At 40.1% G+C, this 22,359-nt stretch overlaps 1 protein-coding gene across 2 annotated transcripts in view; it reads left to right on the top strand.

Moving 5' to 3' along the window:
* Positions 1-22,359, top strand: part of Nrg4 (neuregulin 4) — a 60,609-nt gene that overhangs the window by 1,530 nt on the left and 36,720 nt on the right. For both annotated transcript variants that reach the window (XM_051197513.1, XM_051197512.1), the window contains exon 2: positions 262-355. In XM_051197513.1, coding sequence (XP_051053470.1) covers positions 262-355 — 94 coding nt within the window. The remainder of the gene's footprint in view (positions 1-261; positions 356-22,359) is intronic.

Genomic DNA, 22,359 nt, shown 5'->3' with positions numbered 1-22,359 from the left:
CTAACTGTGAAGATTTCTTATTTATGTTATATAGCTTCTAAAATTAATATTGTCAGTAGCCATACCCTTAGAACAGAATGATTTTTCTTTCAAAGGGATAGACAGTCTTGCCTATGAGATAAGGAATAAGATTGTTTCACTTTGAGAAAAAAATCATTCTCTCATAAATGCTGATTCATTCTTAGATGAGACATTCCAATTCCTGGCGGAATCAGAAGAGGTTAACCCGCTTTCTCTATTTCATATGCATGTGTGTTGTAGATCACGAGGAGCCCTGTGGCCCCAGTCTCAGGTCATTTTGCCTGAATGGGGGGATTTGTTATGTGATACCTACTATTCCCAGCCCATTCTGTAGGTGAGTGAAATGGACTGGGGGAGAGGGTGATGGCAGCGCTCATCGTTTGACTTGAGAAGTGATTTAAAGGTTAAGAGTGTAAGATGGAGGGGAGTGGGGATGCTCTGTTCTCTTTGTGTAGGACAATTGGGTTCTGCAAGAAAACAAAGCAGTCTCAGTATGGTGTTCATTCTCAAAGCTGGCATGGTCGTTATCAGCCTAGACAGATTATAAAGAACACGCCAGACAGGGCCTTCTCAATTGTAGCAGTCTAGGGAAAGCAGTCTGTTCAACATTGCTGGCAAAACATCATGAGAAATCACTAGTAAGGAAAGTCCAAACAAGACATTTTGCTTTAAATATCGAATAAGTAAATACAAAATAAGTAATGGGTCTTTAACCTTCTAATAGACAGTAACTACTATTTTAAGAGATTTGGAAGACACCATAGTTTATCCTCCAAGTTCTAATTGTTCAGTTCTGACTTTAAAGTTTTCCTTTATGACTTTTTAAAAATATCTCTATATTTTTTTCTTTGTTATACTCCCTTAATGTGTAACCTAATCACATTGTGGATAGGTGGATAGAACACTTGAACCACTGAGCTGTCTGCACTGAACAAGTTAAAAGACAGCACTAAAGCCAGACATGGCAAAACACTCCTTTAATCTCAGCACTGTGGAGGGGGAGGCAGGTGGATCTCCATGAGTTCAAGACCAGCCTGGGCTACCACAATGAAACCCTGTGTCTAAACAACAAAGGGCAGTATTAAGAATACTAGAATTGGAGATTCATTAAAATGGGAAGGAAACTTGGTTGCCTGCAGCTTTTTTTTTACTTAGATAAATGTGTTTTTAGTGCATTTGCAAAAAGTTACCCTCAATGAACGAGAACAGGCAGCTTTTCTGGTAAAATACTAAATTTAAGAATGTATCTAGTTTCTTCCTGATTTCCAGTTTTGAACAACAGTTAATAACTAATCAACACCATCTGTTTGTGACAGGTAGAGAATGAAGGCTTTGAAGGTCAGCCAGTATATTGTGTCACTGTAAGAGGTTAGTGGGGTTGGTCCTGTCTGGCAGTGAATGAACCATCCTGGAGGATGAGGAATCAGGTCTGCAAGAGATAGATGGGCAAGGAAGACTGAGAGTCAAAGAATAGGGTGTCTGAAGGTTCAGGGGCATTGAATGACAGACAGATTTTAAATCATGTATTTATTTATTTTTTTAAGAAAATAGTTGCTTTCCCCAGACCTCTACTATAGTTCTCATTAACAGACTGTAATACCAGTATCCGAGGGTGATAAATTACTATTTCCTGTGTTCCCAAGCATCCTGCCATTAAGAAACAGAGACTCACTTCTGACTGGTATTGCTGGTTCAGCCAGTTGTCACTTCAGATTTCTTCTTCGCCCTTAATCTCTCCAGTCCTTTCTACTAGCTTAGACCTTCCTGACCTCAGGCTTGTCCAACAGAAATAGTCTGAGAACTTAACCCCTGGAGCCCAGTCCACATCACTGTATCAGATATATGAAGGAAACTGGGACAGACCCTTCACCTGCCACCCACCACCTGTGAAGTAAAACCTTTCTGTTTGTGTCAGGCACACTTTGGTTATGTCGCTTACCTTGAATTTTCAACTGTTCTGCCTCTTATTGTGTAGCCACATTCAAAACCCACTCATACTTTAAGGCTACTTTCCCCCTAATCCTTCAGCCTGTCACAATTCTGAGTTAACTCCTTCTTCCCGTAGACTTCTACAGAAACATATGAAGGTTATTGCTGTATATTTGGGGGCATTTATATACTCAGCACTCTTGTTAGAATATAAATGGCTCCATTCCATCTCACCACCTGTAGAATGTGTCTTGTATTGACTGAATGATCCATCATCCATGGTGAAGTTTTAGAAATAATTTTATGTTTGAATCAGTGATCAGTATTCTGTAGTAAAATAGGTAAGTGAATTAGGAAAAGGAAAAGAAATACCATATTGCCGATGCCTGAATATGCATTACAGATCAGATACAATCTCTCCATACATACAGTAAGTGGCATTTTTTCCCCTCTTGTTTGTACTCTTATTTCATTGAACTTTCTCAGGATGTACTCTGATTTTCTTTATATAATTCATCTAGTTAGTATTTTAAATAAATGATTTTAAGCTAACATTTTCATTGAGGGGCTGATATGAATTCTTCAGTGTTTCTTGGTGATCACACGGAATTTCTCGCTACTCAGGGTGCTGGAGACAGTAGGGGTGCTGGATGGCCAGCCTGGAGACAACATGAGACTCTGTCTTAAAAAAAAAAAAAGAAAAGAAAATATTTGATGTTGGTTAAAATTGGCCTTGAAGGCCTGGTTCATGGACAGAATGTGAAGCGGTCAACCTCTGATAGAGGAGGAAGCGGATCCCAAGTGATGGGTGCAGGGTTGTCCATGTCCATTAGTCCAAGCTTCCTATTTCCCTGCTATCCTTCCCATGTTTTTATCTGTCGGTTTGTCAATAACCAAGGAGATATGCCAAAAGTTCCTTCTGTCATCTTAAATCTGCAGTGTGGTTTCTGCTAATTTTTGCTTAAAATATTTTGAAGTAACATTATTCAGCCCATGTAAATATATAATAGGTTGTTTTCTGTTAAAATTTCCCTCTTACTATATAGTGTGATAGTGGCCTTCTTTGCCCCCAATAGTGCTTTCTATTTTCACACATCACACTGATACTAGACTGACTAAGCCAGTTGTCCCTTGTTGAATATTTAACTAAGTAGAATTTTCCCTTCAACTTTTTATTAGGTGGTTTTATGTCTAAAATGTTTTTATTTTAATAAGAGTTTTAAAAAAATTGCTTCTCTGGTTTTATTACTGAATTTTTAAGCCAGTTTTTAACCATCTTCCCTTATGATTTCTACTGTGTTTTAAAGATTCCTTCTGATCTTTTTTAAAGATTCCTTCTGCTCTTTTTAGTGTGTTTTGTTTCATTTTTGTTTTGTAGCAAGATCTCACACTGTTGCATGCTGCCCTGGAACTCTTACGTAACCCAGGCTGCCCTGGAAATCTTACGTAACCCATGCTGGCGGGGATTCCAGGCATGTGCCTTTAGTTCTAGGACCTTCAACTACGTGTATTAGGATGTATAACACATGTGCTGAGCCATGCTGTTTCCCCTGCCAGGGATGTTGTCCTCCTCTGTCCGTTACGTACAGAGCTTTGCCTATTATCTGGGAAGCCTTCTGCATTCTGTCTAAGCAGGCGGAGAAGCTCTTTTCTTTGCCCTGTCACAACAATGTCACACTAGTATGAGGGCTGACATGTGAGAAGTTTTAATTTTTTATTTAGTCACAATTAAGTAGTTTTTCTTTGATTGTCATATCTAAGGATTTATTGCCAGACCTCCAAAACTTTTCCCTTGCTTTCTTGTAAAACGTTTACATCTTCTGTTTAGGTCTTTGTTCTATTTCACATTAATTTTTGTGTTTGGTATGAGTTAAGTTTTTTTGTTGTTGTTGTGTGTTTTTGTATGCCTGTGCAGTTTTTCTAGCCTTGTGTGATGAAAAGCTGTCTTTCCCTCATCATGTGGCCTTGCTGACTTGACAATAAGTGAGGGGTTATTTCTGGACTCTGTCATTCTGCTCCATTTGGCCCATAGTCTGCATTTACATTTTTATCACAATTTAACTTTTTAACACGTATTTATATGAGGGGAGGTGTACATGCTATGGCATGTATGGAGGTCAGAAGGCAACTTGGCAGGACTTGGCTCTCTCTACTCTGTGGGATCCAGGAATCAAACTCAGGTTACCTTGCTTGGTGTAAACCAGCCTTACCCACTGAGAAATCCTGCCAGCCCCTATCACAATATTTTAATAGTGTACTTTTATAGTTAGAGTTCTCCAGTTTTCTTTTTCAAGAACATTTTGGCTGATCAATGTATCTTAAAAGTCCCAAAGGCTCTTAAGATGGGTTTGTTGTTGTGTTGTTGTATAAGCAGACACTCAGTTTTGATTGGGTCTTCTTGAGCACCCATACAGCCATTTTATTTATGTATTTATGTTAGACATGGGCTTGCTATGTAAAGCAGGCTGGCCTTGAATTCACAGAGATCCACCTCTTCTGCCTCCCAAGTGCTGGGGCTAAAGGTGTGCACCACCATATCTGGTCACTTCTTTATTCTGTGGAAACCGTAGTGGTCATTTAAGGTCTTTGGTGTCATATTCCTTCAGAGAAGATTTACACATGCTCCTGGCAGGGAGTTGGAAACAACAACAATAATAGGTTGACAACTTGGTGGCCAGGATTCTTTGCAGCAAGGCTTCAGCTCTCTGTGGACACCTTCATCTTGTTTAGTATTGTGTCAAAAGATAAATGTTAGACTCTTTTCAACTTCCAGAAAAAAGAGCAAAGGCCCATAGAGCCACATGAGGAAAATTGACATCTTAAAGTTGAAGACTTCTGATCCTTGAACATGTTACATACCCTAATTAAGTTTTCTTCAGTAATCCCTGTTTTTTATAGTTTTGTTGTGATATTGTTGCATATATATGTATTCTGTTTTAAAAATAGGTACTTAATAGTTTGGTTGGTCTTTTAAATGGCGTTTAAACTTTTATTTTTAAGTATTTATTTTGTTTTTCCAGGACAGGGTTTTTCTTTATAGCCCTGGCTGTCCTAGAACTTGTTCTGTAGACCAGGTTTGCCTCAAATTCAGATCTGCCTACTTCTGCTTCCCAGCTGCTGGGATTAAAGGCGTGTGCTACCACCTGGCCTATTTTGTTACTTTTGGTAGAGAAATTGAATCACTGATTTGAAACCCTCCTTTCCTAAGTCACCATCTGTGCTCTATTTCCTAACCGCTCTGTGTATGTGCATCCCATAACTGAAAAGCTGTACTTCATTTTCATTTAGTCCTAGCTCCAACTTCCCTTTTGACTTATAATTTTACTCTGATTGTCTAACGTGTAATCAATCGTTATTGAACCTTTATCAATATTAGATACCTAGGTGTATATGTTAATAATTTTTTCAAGTTTTTATTGTACCAAAATATGCATGACATAAAATTTATTATTTTAACCACTTTTCAATGTCCACACAGTGCATTAAACATACTCAATACTGTGCAGCCACAACTACTAGCCATCTCTATGCGTACCTTGTGAAACTAGAGCTTGGCACCTATTAAACAATAGCTTATATCCAACCATCACATCAAATACATTTCTGGAAGTCTACAGAAGATAAAACACATCTGTGATGTTAATGTGTCACTGACTTGCTCTCCATAGGGCTTTTGATGTAAGAGTTAGTTGAACTCCCACTAATAAGGCCTGTGGGTACCTGTTTCTCCATGTATATGCCCTGTAAAAAGGAGACAAACTTCTGGAGTTTTGCCAAACTGACAAATACAACATAGCTTCTCAGAATCCTTTTAAATTATAGTCTCCCAATTCTAAGTTGAGTCAACTATGTCATTGTTTATAATTAAAATATTTTATATTGTATTTATTTTAATAATTAGAGTCCCCTTAGAACGTTCATTATAAGTTTGGTTTTTTTTTTTTTTTTTTTTTTTTTTTTTACTATGATATCAGTCGTATAAAATCATAGTTTATTCTTTCTTTTTAACCTAACCTATATGTTTTTCCATGTGGTCATTTTGTTTTATTGAGATCAAATTCTGTTAGTGCTCAAAGCCCTTAGAGAGCCAGGTGTTGGTGGCACACACCTTTGATTCCAGCACTCGGAAGGCAGAGGCAGGCAGATCTCTGTGAGTTCAATGCCAGTCTGGTCTACAAAGCAAGTTCCAGGACAGGCTCCAAAGAAATACAGAGAAACCCTGTCTTGAAAAACAAAAAACAAACAAACAAAAAGCCCTTAGAGTTTCAGTCATACTAAGGAACGTCCTTCTTGATCTACAGTCATAAGGAATTTGCTCATGTGTGTTTTAGGCAACTTCACACTGTGTGCAAGATGTCTGAGCTCTAAAGGTTAGTAGCTCCTCCCGGGGCCTATGCTAGCTTGCTCCAGGTATAAAGCACAAATGCATCTTTTAATAGCACACAGTGGGGAATAAATTTGAGCACACATTTTGGAGCAAACAGATTGAGAGCACAAGCAACTCTGTCCTCCCAGCTCTATTGCTCTGGCTGTCACAGTCCCCATGAGCATGCTGGCCCCACCAGGACAGGGCCTGCATCTACTCTCCCATTTCCATGCCGATAACTGTCTCTCCCTTAGCTGCTGAAGTCTTATAGTGAGTTTAATATTCAACGAGTCTGGTCTTTGTCCACTGCCCATAGATGGCCTTGCTTTATTTCTCCATACAAACTTTAGAATTCATTTACCCATTCAGAAGAAATGAACACGTTTCTTAGGTTTCATTTTAATTGCATTAAGTTTACTTAAGGAGCATTCATTTGTTTATAATGCTGAAGCTTCTTACTCAAAATTGAGACATGTATTTCGGATTGTTCAAAGACTCTTTCATGTGCTTCAGGAATGTCCTCAGCATGATACAAATGTTTTGAACATTCCTGAAGGGAGTTTATTCTGTATAGTTTATGTTTTGATATTAAAATCAGTTTTCTTTGAATTTAAGAAGTGAATTATTTCTATGTGTAGCACACTCCTGGGTCTTCCTCACTAATGTAGAAGCCAGGGCCAGTAAAGCCCTAAGGACACAGCCTCCTGCTGCCGTCCAGCCTCTGATCTTGATTCCCAACCCATCTCCTTGAGCCACAGCAGCCTCTCTGCTGCTCCCTGTGCTGGGAGGGCTCTGAGTTCAGGTGCCACCCATCTATCTCTTCCTTCTATGCCAAGTGCTTTCCCTATGCTTTCCTCAAGGACAACCCCCTTACATCATATTTTTTATCACCCTTTACGTGGAAGCTGATACCCATTTTCCTACCTGCATTCTTTATTTCTCCATACCTCTCACCCTCTATGATACACTTTATAGTGTTGGTTTATTCTTTACTTTCTAGCTCCCTCAGGTAGGATATAAGTTCTGTGGAAAAAAATGTTTTTATCTGCTTATTTTTTCATCCCGTATAGAACAGGTGTAGAATAGTTATTGAGTAAGATTGCCTTTGGGATGAATACCTGACTACTTTGTCGAAGTCTTTTGTTGTTTATAAACTTTCTGATAATTGTTGAGGTCTCATCATATAGGGTCAAAATTAATAGTGTGCTCTGAAACTCACCCAACCAAGCTTTCTATCTGTTGTTCATGAGGGATATATGGGATATATACATGGAGGAGTCTGATCCATGCGCTGTAGCAGAGGCTCTTAGTGTTCAGTGTAGTCGTCTGCTTCTCTTCATTCTTAGTCTTGCTTGCAGTCAAGTTGGGTCCATGTGACAGATCCACACAGTGGTCATCAATAAAAGGGGGGCCAGCCACTGGCAAGTCTGGCACTTAAGGCCATCTTCGGAAACACTCCAGCCCTTGTTAGTCCTTCCCATGACCCCAGAGCCATATTTTCTGGGAAGCAGAACCAAGTTGAGAAGACAGCCAGGAGCAGGAGACTGTATGGTGAATGGGAAAACACTTGCTACATTAACCACTAGTATCTGAGTTTCCTTCAAGGCAACGAGAAGAAACTTAAGGGAGTGCACTGGTTTGCTGCTGTTGTGATGAATGCATTACCAAAAGCAACGTTCGGAGTAAGGGTTTATTTGATTCACACTGGTACATCATGGTCCAACATACAAGAAATCCAGACCAGGAGCTCAAGGCAGGAACTCAGAGACTCTGGAGGAATACTGCTTAGTAATTCACTTCCTGTGACTGTTCAGCTACCTTTTTTGTATAATTCAGCCCTACCTGCCTAGGGACAGCAGCACTCATAGGGGGCTGGGCCCTCCCACATCGATTAGCAGCTGAGGAGGTGCCTCCCATAACATTCACATAAACTAATTTGATGGAGGTATTTTCTCAGATAAGCTTCCTTCTTCCCAAGTGACACTGGGTTGTATCAAGTTGACGGTGAAGAAAACTGTGACAGGGAGGAAGGGTTTATCTTGGCTTCTAGTTTGGGGGAGCATGAGGCAGCTGATCACATTCCATACTCCCTTGGGAAACAGAAATTAACATTGATGTTCAATTTCTCCTTTCTATTCAGTCTGTGACCACAGCCCACAGTCAAGGTAGGGCTTCCCTCTTCAGTCAAACCTTTCTGGAAACAACGCTCATAGATATGCCTGGGTGTGTGTTTCCATGGCAATTACAAATCTAGTCAAATTGACAATAACCATCACAGATATCTTGTGATGCAGTATGTTTTTAAATTTCCCATGAAGTTGAATTGGTACCAAAAACTTTAAATTATCTTGCTTTCTACTAGGGAAACAAGTGGATAAATTTAACTCATAAAATGTATTGTGATTTTGTACAAGGATGTTACTAAGCTGCTTTCACTCTTATTTAGCGTGCAATCTCCTTCTCCCACTAAGAAGTCAGCTCTTCAGAACATCTCAGACTTTTTTTAGTCTAATAGAGTATGAAATTGGGAAAATGCTCAGATGGTGGGGGAGGGGGAACCATAAGACTACTGACAGGCAGTGTCCTCTGTTTTACACCTACCTCATCCTTTTTTACAAATTATCTCAACCAATATGTGTGAAATGAAACTCCAAATATAGCAGTAATTCTGGTGATCAGATGGAAGTGTGCAATGCTGGTATTTATGGGGTTTCATTATGCAGTTCCCATAATGCATTTCATTGGATTTTTTTTTTTAGTTTTGAATTAGACCGTGTACTTTCACATTCTGATATAACCGTTTCATTTAATCCCCACCAGACTATAAGTAGATAAAATAATAATAAGCACACTGAGGTCCAGTGCTGTCATTATGAAGATAAAAGATCTAAATAAATAATTAGCTACTTGAACAATAATTTGTTAGGAAGTAATTTGGCACATTTTCTAGTTTTGTGAATGAATTTCTTTTTTTCTACATCTAGGGAGATTTGTATGCAAAACTATCAGCTAGTTCTCTAAATGAACTAATTAACTTAATTTCCCAAACTTCTCAGTGTAGTTCTGGCCTAGCAGTTCTGGCCTAGCATTATATCTTTATTCTTCTTTGTCTTATGTGGTTAAGCATACTACATGTTATGTTAAAAAAAAAAAAAACAAAACTTAGTTATGTGTAGTGGTGTGTGCCTTTAATCCTAGCATATGGGAAGCTGAGGAAGGTGGATCTCTGTAAGTTTGAGGTCAGCCTGGTAGTGAGTTCCCGAACAGCAAGGGCTACATAGTGAGACCCTGTCTCAAAAACAACCAACCAAGCAAACAAAAATACCTCTGAAGCTTATTTGTTTAACAATAAAATATGAGCCTCAAACTGTTGTAGTTAAAACAAAAATTTGACTACTCAGTGCAGTTAATATTAGTTTGTCTCGGGAGCTAATAGCATTGCAGAATACTCTGACAAGAGCTGTGTGATGACGATGGTGTGATAGCTTGCATTTTGACACTGTAAGTGGGTCTCATCATGATCAAACATACACTGACTAGGCTTATAGAAACTCTTGTCTAAAATGAGCATGCTTACTTACTTGTTTATAATAGATATAACTGACAGACTTGAGTTAATGAGAGCCAGGCATTTTCTCTCCCTATGGACTAACATAGATTTAAAGAAGCCAATTTTATAATCAGAACATTGTTTAGAACATTATTGATTTAAAAAAAAAAAGGCCAAGAAAGTGATTTTATTTGAATGTGTAACTTCCCTGATGCATTTATTTCCATGAGAGGAAAAGAAAAAAAATCTCACATTGGCCTATAACTGCATTGTGTCTTCTGGCCAGAACTTGGTAATGCTTAAACACAGATTACTGATATTTGCCTCTGTGTCCTTCCTATACCTGGGTTTTTGGCCAGCCAACACTTTCTCTAGGCAGACAGCCCTTTATATATGTTTATTATGTTAAGCCAGTCCCCATTACTTAAAGGAACTTGCCTTTGTTCATCTCTGGTTCTTTAACTTTGTAATTAATTTTGAATTAAATAATCTTATTTCCTTCTGTTCTGAGTATCGTACACTGTATCAATTCACTGATTATATTCAGCAGTTAACCTGAATATGGTCAAAGTATGAGGCATATTTATTGTCTGACTTATTTTCCTTTACACATTTTTTCTATGTCTTTACTGTTCAGAAATACTATTTATGTGGCTAACAGACCACTCTACTTCATCCTTAGAGAAGTGGCTGGATTTTACATCCCATGTTTCTCTCATGCTTGAGCATTTTCAGAACAGGTTCTGGTTTAAACCTGTCCTGTAGAGAAGGCTAGTGTCTTTCCCACCTTCAGATAAAAATGGTGGACCTTGCAAATCTCACAGTGTTTTGGGGAAGGCATCAGAAACGGCCTGGGAGTAGGCAGAGACAGAAAAGGAAGAGGCGTTTGGAAGGGGACCGCCACCATGTGAGTTTTCCCACTTTCAATGGCCTTTTGCCCATGGACAAGCCCTGATAACTCTGGGTAGAACCCTGCAGGCAATCACCACACCTGGAACGTGATGGCAGACATCTTGCAGAGGCAACTCTATAGAGCAGAAATTACATTAACAGTGAGGTAGGAAATGGGGGTTAATTGCTCAAGCATTGGTGTTACTTTTAGACAGAATTAAAACATCCTAAAATCAGATTGTGGGGTAATAACCCTGTGAATATACAAAAATCATTGAGCCATATGTGCTGCATGGCTGAATTATATAGGGATTATATGTCTCAATAAAGCTGTTAAAATGAAGGCAACATAACGATATTTTCAAATATGTGAAACTGACAATTATTCTTTGCCAGTAAACCCACATTAGAAGAGATGTAAAACTCTCTAGATTGAGGGGAGACAATGCCTGAATCTTCAGAAGGGCGTAAAGAGCTCCTAAAGAGTGAAAATGTATACACACATGATGGCTGTTCTTGGTTGTCAACTTGACTATGACTGGAAAGAACAGGAAATGGAGAGCACACTTGTGATCCAGATTTTGAGGCAAGAAGACAACCTTTGATCTGGATCTTGAGGCTGGAAGGCACACCTCTAATGTGGGCCACAGATTATGCTGGAGGCCTGTATAAGGGCAGTGGAAGAAGGAAAAATTTGTTCTTTGCCTGCTTTCCCTTGCCTCATCAGCCCATCTATTCCTTCTTTGGGATCCCAACAGACCAGCTGAGACACCCGGCCTCGTGGGACTGAACAACTGCTAGATTCTTGGACTTCCCATTCATTAATTCCAATCATAACTAGCCATTGTTGGACTGCAGCCTCTAAGTCATTCCAATAAATTCACTGAAGATATATGGAGAGAAAGAAAAAGAGAGAGGTAGAGAGAAAGAGAGAGAGATTCATCCCATAAGTTCTATGACTGGAGAATCCTGACTAATATATTATCAGACTTTCTCTTAAGTTGCAGCAAAGGTGGGATATATATGGCTATTTAAACCAAAACTGTATTGTGAAACGTAAAGGCATAACCCATGACCACGGAGCACAGAGGAGCAGGTGTCAGTGACATAGTAGGGTGGGAAGATGTTATGGAAAGTTAAGAATGCACATTGCAGGCTCTGGAGAGATGGCTCAGCAGTTAAGGACACTGACTGCTCTTCCAGAGGACCTGAGTTCAATTCCCAGCACCCACATGGCAGCTCACAACCATCCAGAATCCAACATCCTCATAGACAAACACACAGACAAAATGACAATGCACATAAAATAAAAATAAATTACTTAAAAATGTTACAAGAAGAATGAATATTGCAACCTCAGGAACATAATAGTTAGCTGAAAGCTTCACAGATAAATGTTCAAATTAAATTCTAAAAACTATTTAAACCAAGAAGAGGAAAAGAAAACTACGTAGAGTAGCTGAAGGTGCAAAGAGAAATAGTCCAAGGTAGACCAATATCAGCCTATCAACTTTGTTAAATGTACATAGACTAAGCATGCCTGCTAAAAGAAATATGGACTGACAGTGCACATGCATGAATGCACAGGAAGGAAGTAGGGAGATGAGTGAGACACAGTAATGGAAACAGTAGGCAATGGCTGGAGTCACAATGTGGCTTCAGATGACACAAGCCTCAAAGCAGCTTCCACCTGAGCGGAGAGGAATGTCTTACTTTGTTGAAGTAGAAAATGTCATTTATTTATTATTTAAGATTTCATATATGCATATAATGTTTTGATCTAATGCACCCCCTTTTCCCTCCCCCTTAGTTCTCCTCACCCTACCCTCTACCCCCTTTCCCACCCAACTTCATGTCACTCTGCTCTTTATTTAAAACCCACAGGGTCCACTTAATGCTGCCTGCATGTGGGAGGGTGTAAGGCCGTCTGGGGCTGGGATTATACCTCTGAAGAAAACAGACTCTCTCCCAGTAGACAACAACTGAAATCAGCTGCTGGGTAGGGGCGGAGCCACACAAGCCCCTCCCTGATCTGTGCTGGGGTTTTGCCTGGCTTGCCCTTATGCAGGTCTGGTGCCAGCAGTCACAGCCGCAGGGAGTTCATGCATACAATGGTGTGTCTCATCTGCCTGGACCTGTTTTGCTGCAGGTGTCCACTGCTTCTGCCTCTTAGAGACTTTTAAACAAAGAGGACTATTTAATAATGAAAAGAGCTGCTAATTAGGAAGGCGTAATAATCTTAAAGGTATATGAAACTAGCAACATAATTTGAAAATGCATGAAATATTTGAAAAATCAGTGAGGCAAATAGGTAGTTCACTAGTCAGAGATTCCAATGCCCCTCTCAGTTACTAATAATCAGAATATCATAAGAACTGCTACCAACCACCCCATTAGATCAAATTGCTTGGGATAGAACTAATAATTTACATCCTATTAAATGTTCCTGATACAGTTGCCAAGATATACTGAGCTCAGAAATCTGTTAGTAAAATTGTGATTGAAATTTTTACGGAACAAAGGTTAACAAGTCCATGGACCAAAACTCTACCATCATTAATTTTTATAGAGCATTAGTTAATGATTGTTTTCCATTTGGAAGTATCTTTAAAGAATATTTTCTGGCATAGGTGATTTATATGAAATTCAGACCTCAATGTTTACAAATACTTTTATAAACACAGACATGCTCATTTATATAAATCATCTATACTTGCTTTTCAATAACCTTGAGGTCTGCTATAGAATAGCCACTTTCTTTTTACAGAAAACATGTTTTCTGACCCTTGCCATAGAATATGTTCTCTTACTAAACAATACTTTTTGAGACAAGAATAAATGTTGTATTCCAGACTGCCCTGAAACTTACTTTGTAGCCCAGGCTGGGCTCAAACGCATGGTGATCCTCCTGCCTCAGAACCCAAGAAAGAATGGATAAAACCACCAGCACCCATAATGAAAAAACAGAGATGTTACTGTGGGTATCCTGTAGGTACTGAGTCTGTGTCTTCTGTCTGATAGTGTAATTGGACTAGGTTCTTGATGCTTTGTTGGATGCCATGACTGAAAGCATCTTAGTAAGGAAAAGGTTACAGTCATGAAGGGAAGTCAGGGAAGGATCCTGGAGGCAGGGACTGAAGCAAAGGCCATGGAGGAGCAGTGTTTACTGGCATGGCATGTTTGGCCAGCTTTTTGTGCAACCCAAGACCACCCTGCTCAAGGACAGCATCACTCACAGTGAGCTGATCCCTTCCATTCCAATCTGTAATAAATAAAATCACACACACACACACACAATCTTTATAATGTTAAACATAACATATAATATATTATCATATCACAGATATTATATATAGAATGTATTATATCCTATATCCTATATGTACATGTGAAGAAGCTCAAAAGTTAGCAGAATTAAAATGTTTTGTATCCTAAGACTTTTCTTGTATTTAAATTTGTGTGTATGTCCCTGTACATGAGCCATAGCACATATGGAGATCAGAGTATAATTTGTGGGAGTCACTTCTCTCCTTCCTTCATGTAGGTTCTCAGGATCAAACTAGGTCATCAGACTCGGTGGCAAGCACCTTTCCCCACTGCACCAGCTTGCTGGCTGGCATTCTGAGATGTTGCAGATAATCTACAAATAGTCGTTGTCATACTCCCAGACTGTTAAAAGCAGTTCCTTGGCAACAGTCAACTGAGGTCAGAGGGGGACCTGCATCTCTGGGTAGGAGCAAGCTTCCTAGTGTTGATTTGAGTCAAAACAGAAATGCTCTTCTAATAATGTTTCCATGATTCTATGTAGTACTATCTGGGATAATGTCATGTTTCTAGTCTCTCCCACGGGTTCTGTGGGTTCACATCTGTAGACAGACTCCCACTGTCTCTACCCAATAATCTCTCCCAGTTAACACAGAGGCCCAGAGATTTGTTTATTCAGATTAGAAGTGGTATTGCTGGTTGGTTCCTTGGATCTTGCAGTGTGTGCCCTACTCAGGGTTAATGTCCACGGGACATACAGAACATGGAGAATTAGTGGTTTAGTCTGTCCAGAGATCTACCAGTGTCTGGCAGGAATGGGCAGAAGTCTCAGGACACAGTTTTATCTTATTACGATGATTCCTTAACAACCATCTCCTACCATTGCTTTAGTGTGGGTTCCAGAAGCTGTTGATATTTTTTTTAATTGAAGATAAAGCCACTGGGCAAAAGAAAAAAAGAAAAAAAAAAAAAAAAAAAAAAAAAAGGAAATTCAAGCAATAGTAACAGGTATGCATGCACATCATTTCCTATCATGTGTCTATTTTTCTATTCCCATGTGAGCAATTTTAGAAGCTTATTTAACCTCTAGCGTAAATTGATGCATATCATGGCTGTAAGTTAATGCTGGGACATGTTCTGATAAATGTGTTACTCGGTTCTGTCACTGCCAACATGATAACATACTTACGCAAATGTAGGTGGTGCAAGACAGGTCGCCCAACATAGCTTCTTTATGCAGTCAAGTGATGTGGTAAACACAAGTATATAATCCCACTACTAGTACGACACAGCTCACTTCTTAATAGAAAACTTCACAAGTAGACAGCTCACTGTCTATAACGCTGTAGTATATATTATAGTAAGTAACTAAACCATTGACAGCTACTTATTATTACCAAATATTGCATATTGTATTTGGTTATGTATTTGTGATTTTTTTAAACATTTATATGTGTATGGGAGGTGGGGACATGCATACCTCAGTGCACCTGTGGAGAACAGTTTATGGAAGTCAGTTTGGCAGGTTTGGAGGTAAGCTCTTTTCCTCTGAAACCCATCTAGTAGGCCCCAAGGATGCAGTAATTTTAAAGGACTGGCAGTGCAATCGCTTTCTTTAAAGGAGCATGGGCATACACACTAACAATGTTAGTTCAGGTTGTTTTGTGCAAACAATGCCACAATGGATAACCCTTTGTTTTATAGATGCAAGCACATTTCAAGAGTCTGGCTGGGCTCAAGGGTAGATGCAAATTTTTAATTTTGGTAGACATTGTAGAGTTGCTCAATGTGGCATCTCAGTTCTACCAACTATATAAGGAAGCACCTCCATTACCAAGCAGAAACTTTTCTCTTTCTTTTTAACCCTTTAGTGCACACATCTTGCAAGTGTTCATTGCAATGAATCATTGGTCTGGTTCGAGGCTTCTCCTATACTATTGCTACTGTGCCCTCTCTGTAACTCCTTTTGGAGATCTTGTAGCTTTGGATCTGCAGGTCCAGTGGTCCCTTTACCTGCTCCAGCAGTTCATAGATGGGGTGGATGTTGGAGTGGGCTAACTCAAAACCCTGGTTCTGAGCCTGGGTGGTATTAGGATGGTTAGCCCACCATCCCTCATTATCACCACCTGGATGAGCTCTCCAGCACTGCCCTGGCTAGCTCACCCAATCCTAGGCAGCAAAAAAGCTTGCATTTTGTTTATTTGGTTTGGTTTTTTCAAGACTGGATTTCTCTGTATAACAGCTCTGGCTGTCCTGGAACTTGCTGTGTAGACTAGGCTGGCAAAGAACTCGCAGAGATCCTCCTGCCTCTGCCTACCAAGTACTGGGATTAAAGGTGTGCACCACCACCACCACCACCTCCCAGCAGAATTTTTTCTTAATTTGGACTTTGCCAGTATGATAGAGGGCAATGCAAAAAGAAAGCAGGCATTCAGTATGAACTGCATTGCTTGTACGGTGAGACATCCTCCCATCTATAGAAATGTTTACACAAGGAAAACCATATGCCAGCCAAGTGCTATACACGCAGGCCTTTTAAGGGGCAACTTCTCAAGTCTGTTACGTTAACTCTATTCTGTACATCCTGACTAATACAAACAGGGCAACCTCGTCTGTTAAGACAATTGTGAGTTAGAGCAACATTGAGTTAGCATTGTCCTCTATCATACTGGGATGATGGTGTGTACTAGACAGAGGTGAGGTCACTACTGCTCCCAGGAGCAGCTGAGAAGAAGGTACATTCTTTTGTGTTTGGATGGGATGTTCTATTGATGTCTGTTAAACCCAATTGGGACATAACTTCTGTTACTTCTTTTGTTTCTTTGTTAAGTTTCTGTCTGGTGGTCCTGTCTAGTGTTGAGTGTGGGGTGTTGAAGTCTCCCACTATGAGTGTGTGAGGTTTTATGTGAGGTTTGAATTTTAGTAATGTTTCTTTTACGAATGTGGGTGCCTTTGTATTTGGGGCATAGATGTTCAGAATTGAGACTTTGTACTGATGGATTTTTCCTGTGATGAATATAAAATGACCGTCTTCATCTCTTTTGAATGATTTTGGTTTGAAGTCTAACTTGTTAGATATTAGGATAGCTACACCTGCTTGCTTCTTAGGCCCATTTGATTGGAAGATCTTTTCCCAACTCTTTACCCTTAGGTAATGTCTGTCTTTGAAGCTTAGATGTGTTTCTTGTATGCAGCAGAAGGATGGATTCTGTCTTTGTATCCATTCTGCTAGCCTGTGTCTTTTTATAGTTAAGACCATTAACTATAAGACCATTAATGTTGAGGGTGAGTAAGGACCATTGATTATTAATTCTTGTTTGTTATAGATTTGTTGTTGGCGGTGGTATTATGAGTATATTTGCCCTGCTTTTTCTTTTGGGTTCTGGTAAAGTGGGATTATCTATTGCTTATGTCTTTGTGAGTGTGACAAGTCTTTAATTTTTTAAAAGCTTCTTTTCAGGGTAGTTTTATGTTCAGATAAATCCTGAGAGTGAGATAAATCCTGGTCCTTTTCCACCTTATTCTTACATCAGTCTCCTCTCAAGGCCTTGCATCAGAGTAGTAATTCTTACCCATGTCAATATTTTTCCTTGAAATCTTTCTTGTTTGAAAGTTTTGTGTATTTATATAATGAGTTTTATTAGTTTTCACCTCCCCAATTCTCCCCCCTGGAGCCCTTCCTTTCCAACAAGGCTTCTCCTATTTCCATGTCCTCTTGTGTGTGGTTTCTTGCCTGAGCCTTAGTGAGAGGTTACTTCCTAAAGCTAGATCAACTTCCCAGTGGCTACACCACTGAAGAAAATGACCTCCCCACATCAATCATTAGCTGCCAATAGTTCCTTAGGAGGGGAGGCTCATGGGCCAGGACCCCTTCCTGGTCGGTGGTGGAATGTTAAGGACCCATGTGTGGTGCAGACAACCACAGCTGCGGGGAAATCTCACTGTGTCGTGTCCTGAGGATAGTTTGCCGCACATCTCCTCATCCTCCATCTTTTACATTCTTTCTGCTCCTTCTCCCAGTGTCTTTTGGGCCTTTGAGGGGGTGATAGAGGGCTAAGCACTAACCATCACTTACTATCAGAGCTTTGCCATTTACGGGTTTCTGCGCTGCCATCCACTACAGTAAGAGGATTCTTTGATATAGTTGGGTAATGGCTGATCTCAAATGGCAGGTTGTCACTGAGGACAAAGTACAAGTAGGCCCCCTTTTAAAAAGACAAGCCACACACACACACACACACACACACACACACACACACACACACACAGAACATAAACAAAAACATCATGAAAGTCAACTATTTAGGATTCACTGGGTGTTTATTCTGAGTTCGAACAGTTGGAAAGGGCCTGTATACACTTTTTTTTAAGAAAGGGTTTCTCCGTGGTGTATACACTATTATAAGAGTATTTTCATTGCCCTCAAAATCCTCTGTCCTTTGCCTGCTCACCTTCCCATGGTCATGTTTTCTTTTGGAACTTTTATGGTTCCTGTTTTTAGATATTAAAGTAACACTAAATTTCAAAATTAACATAGGATTTGTAAACTTACAATGTCGATCTATCATAGCACATGTTCCAAGCTTCCTTATGTGGGTTTTACATATTTCTTATATTTGTTTTTATAGCATCACCTTGTGTGTGTTGTGGCTGGGCCTTTTCTTCCTTCCCATAACTATTATTGGAATTAAGGAAGCAGCTACTTTGTGTCTTACTGAATTCTGCCAGTGTTCCCAGTTTTCATCACATGCTCCTGGGTTCTCAAGGTCTGTAACCGTGGCGCCTGTGGACATCAGTTGCTTGGCTTGTGGCTTCCCACTGCTGTGGTCTTTCTCCCTTGCCTTGCCCTGTGGTTTGTTAAGACTCTGGGCTGATGGGGGAGGGGTGTCCTTCTGAGTGCTGTGAATTCGTTTCTCTTATTGGTGGGTGAATAAATGCTGATTGGCCATTAGCCAGGCAGGAAGTATAGGCAGGGCTACCAGACAAGGAGAATTCTGGGAAGGGGAAAGGAGAGAAAGAGTTTCCAGGGAGATGTCATGTAGCTGCTGAAGGAGTAACATACCGGAGCATTGCAGGTAAGCCACAGGCACAGCCGGATGGCAATACGTAGTTTAATAGAAATGGGTTAATAATTAAGTGAGAGCTAGACAATAAGAAGCTTGAGCCATCAGCCAAACAGTTTATAATTCATATAAGCCTCTGTGTGCTTTGTTTCTTTGGGACTAACTGGCTTTGGGACTGGGTGGAACAGAAACTCTGTCTTCAAGTGGCAGCCAGCATGGGGCACGAACCCAGGCCCCTGAGATTAAGAGTCTCCTAGGCTGTGGGACCAGACAGAAAAGAAACCTCCATCTACACTGGGCTACAGCAAGTTCTACTGGAAGGTAGAGAGAAAACTGAACTAACTTTTCTTGCTCTGACTTTAGTGGGTGTCCTTTTGTGGTTTCCACTTATTAAAGTTGATGCTAACTTTGGGCTTCAAAAGACTTACTGTGTTGCCAAGCAGTGGTAGTGCACATCTTTAATCCCAGCACTGGGGAGGCAGAGGCAGGAGGATCTCTCTGAATTTGAGGCCAACCTGGTCTACAAAGCAAGTTCCAGGATCAGACTCCAAAGCTACACAGAGAAACCCTGTCTCAAAAAAAAAAAAAAAAAAAAAAAAACCAGAAACAAACAAACAAAAAAGATAGATTTATTGTGTTGATTTAATATCAACCTATTTATTTTATTGCGTTTTCCCCTAGTTCTGGAATTTCTATTTTATCAATGTATATGTCTGTTCCAAGGTCTCCCATTTCTCCATGAGCTTTTGCAGTATTATGCAAATAGCTTTACTTCAATGAGGAGAGCTATATTTGTGGCTTAAAATGTTCTTTTTCTGTAGTTCTAATATCTGGGGCTTAGAAAAATTTCTTCTCCCTGACTCTTGTCACCCTCCAGTTTTTAGATAAGATTTTCATGATTTTAAAACTCCTCAATGTGCTCATTCTTATCTTCTCCCCAAAATCTCATTGCTAAATTTTATGTGGTGACTACAGCCATTGCCGGCTTTGACTCTGTCCTTGCTCTGCCTGCTTCTCCCCTTCCCAGATTTTACAAACTGTAGTTTCTATCCTGCATTTCCATTGTTTTATTACCCCGCCCTCCCTTGTTTCTAGGAACACATGTTGTCTGCCTCCTGCTGGTACCTCTGCAACAGTGTTATGATGCACCGCAGTTTCTCTTGCTACTGCCCACAGGTGGAGGAGTCAACATCCCTTGCATGTTGCAGCCACTTGCACATCCATGCTCTGACTCTGTCCCCTCCATTCCCTGCTTTCATCCCTGCAAAAATGCTTGCAGGACACCCATCCATCCACCCACCCATCCATCCACCCAGACAGGGTCTCACTATGTAGCTCTGGCTGGCCTGGAACTCTCTATTTAGGTCAGACTGGCCTCACACTGAAAGAGATCCCTGCTCCCCTCCCCCAGGTCCTGGGATTAAGGGCACGTGCTACCGCAGCTGGCTCAGGAAGCATGAATGGAGCCCACTGGCCTGGATGGTCTCGGGAACTCATGTGCGGTGTGTGCCTTATCTTCTTCACTTCCATATTTCTCACACACATTTTAGAGTCTGTGCATTATAGCTTTTCAAACCGTGTCAGGAGGAAGGGGGAAAAGCAAGCTAAACTTGAAAGGACCTTTACTGACAGCTGAAGTTGTACCATCATTTTCCTTCATATCATATGGCTGGAACCTGCCTATCTCATGGCTTTATCTCACTGAGAGCTGGGGCTGAGAAGTATAATCTGTGGAGCCCTGCACATGTATGGATTGTATGATTAGATAAAATAACTGAAAGGTAATGAAAATAGAAGTGATATGTAGCCTTTTCTGCCATATTCCCAGTTTTTCACTAATCCATCCATAATAAGGAGCATTATGGCCCAAAATGCACATAAAGTGGGGAGTTATATGAAGATGGAGGTGTCTGTCTCAACAGGTCCTGCTTTCCATCAGCCCCAAATAAACACAAGGACACTATATTAATTATAAAACTATTCTGCTGATGGCTAGGCTTCTTATTGGCTACCTCTCTTATCAGCCCATAACTACTAACCTATGTATTTCTACATGGACTTATTAGAGAATGCCTGGTGTGTCCTATCTTCCCCGTCTCTACATGGCATCCCTCTCTCTCCTCATTCCTTCCTCTCGTAGCCCTGCCTATCCTTTCTGCCTGGCTATTGGCCAAACAGTGTATTATTCATCAACCAATAAGAGAAACACATATGCAGAAGGACATTCCCATCAGTTATATGTATAATTTGGTAAGGGTTAGAGGACAGATGTGAACTTTCAAGCTCGGGTATGAAATAGCTCTCATTTTCTGACTGATTGATTGGGAACTGCCTTAGTTGTTTATAATATCAACTGTAATGTTTACCTTGAGGCTAATTCTTTCAGCAATTGTTCAATTTCTCTTTAGTGAGATATATATAGTCAGTAATTATCTGAGAGTTTTCTGAAATGAGCTTTAATCACTGCAATAAAATGACCAAGTAAAACAATTTACAAGGAAGAGCTATTCTGGCATAGCTTTAGCCATCTTGGTCCCTTGGTGTATAATGGTGGAACAGGAAGCCCGCCATGATGGGCAGGCAACAGAGGATGCTCACACTAGCAAACATCTTCATCCTTCCACCTCTATTCATTTGGGTGTGTAGCCAACCGATGGTCCAACCACACTCCAGGCATGTCTTTTCCCTCAGCTAGTACTCTATAAGGGCACATACAAGAGGCATAAAAAAATGATAAGGTAGCAAATTTGACAGTAAAAACTATTAAATACAGCATAATCAGTTTATTGACCTTTTCTATAAGTTAAGGTCTACACACAGTGAAACTGAAAATGATTGACATTGGTGTTGGGGGAGTTTGTTTTGTGACTTTGGTCAGAATTTTACTGATCTAAAACTAGTTATGGTTCAAACAGGAAATGTAATGAAATGAACAGGAAATATAATTAAAACTTAGTCTTCTAAACCAGAGTTTAATTTTAGCATTTTGACCTTGACCAGTAGTATTTTGAGGTAAAATTGTGTGCTTAAATCTTTATGTTAAATTAAGTGTCGTTTAAAAAGCCTAATGACCCTTCCCCCAACTAGAGACATCAAAATCCGCTCAATTTGGAGAGAAGAAAAGAGCAATCGGACACATTTTGCTGACACAAGTGCAGGCTAATGCTGTTACAGCCTAAGTATGGTCATGCTGGGCTATCCCCTTGTTACCCAGCTGTCAGCATTTCTGTGAGGAACATGTTGTGCTTAGAAGAACTGACTGTAATTTACAGTCT

The sequence above is a fragment of the Phodopus roborovskii genome, unplaced genomic scaffold, assembly GCF_943737965.1.
Source record: "Phodopus roborovskii unplaced genomic scaffold, PHOROB, whole genome shotgun sequence".
NCBI lineage: Eukaryota > Metazoa > Chordata > Mammalia > Rodentia > Cricetidae > Phodopus > Phodopus roborovskii.
Note: the sequence above shows the minus strand (reverse complement) of the source record. Positions and strands in the feature narration are given on the sequence as shown.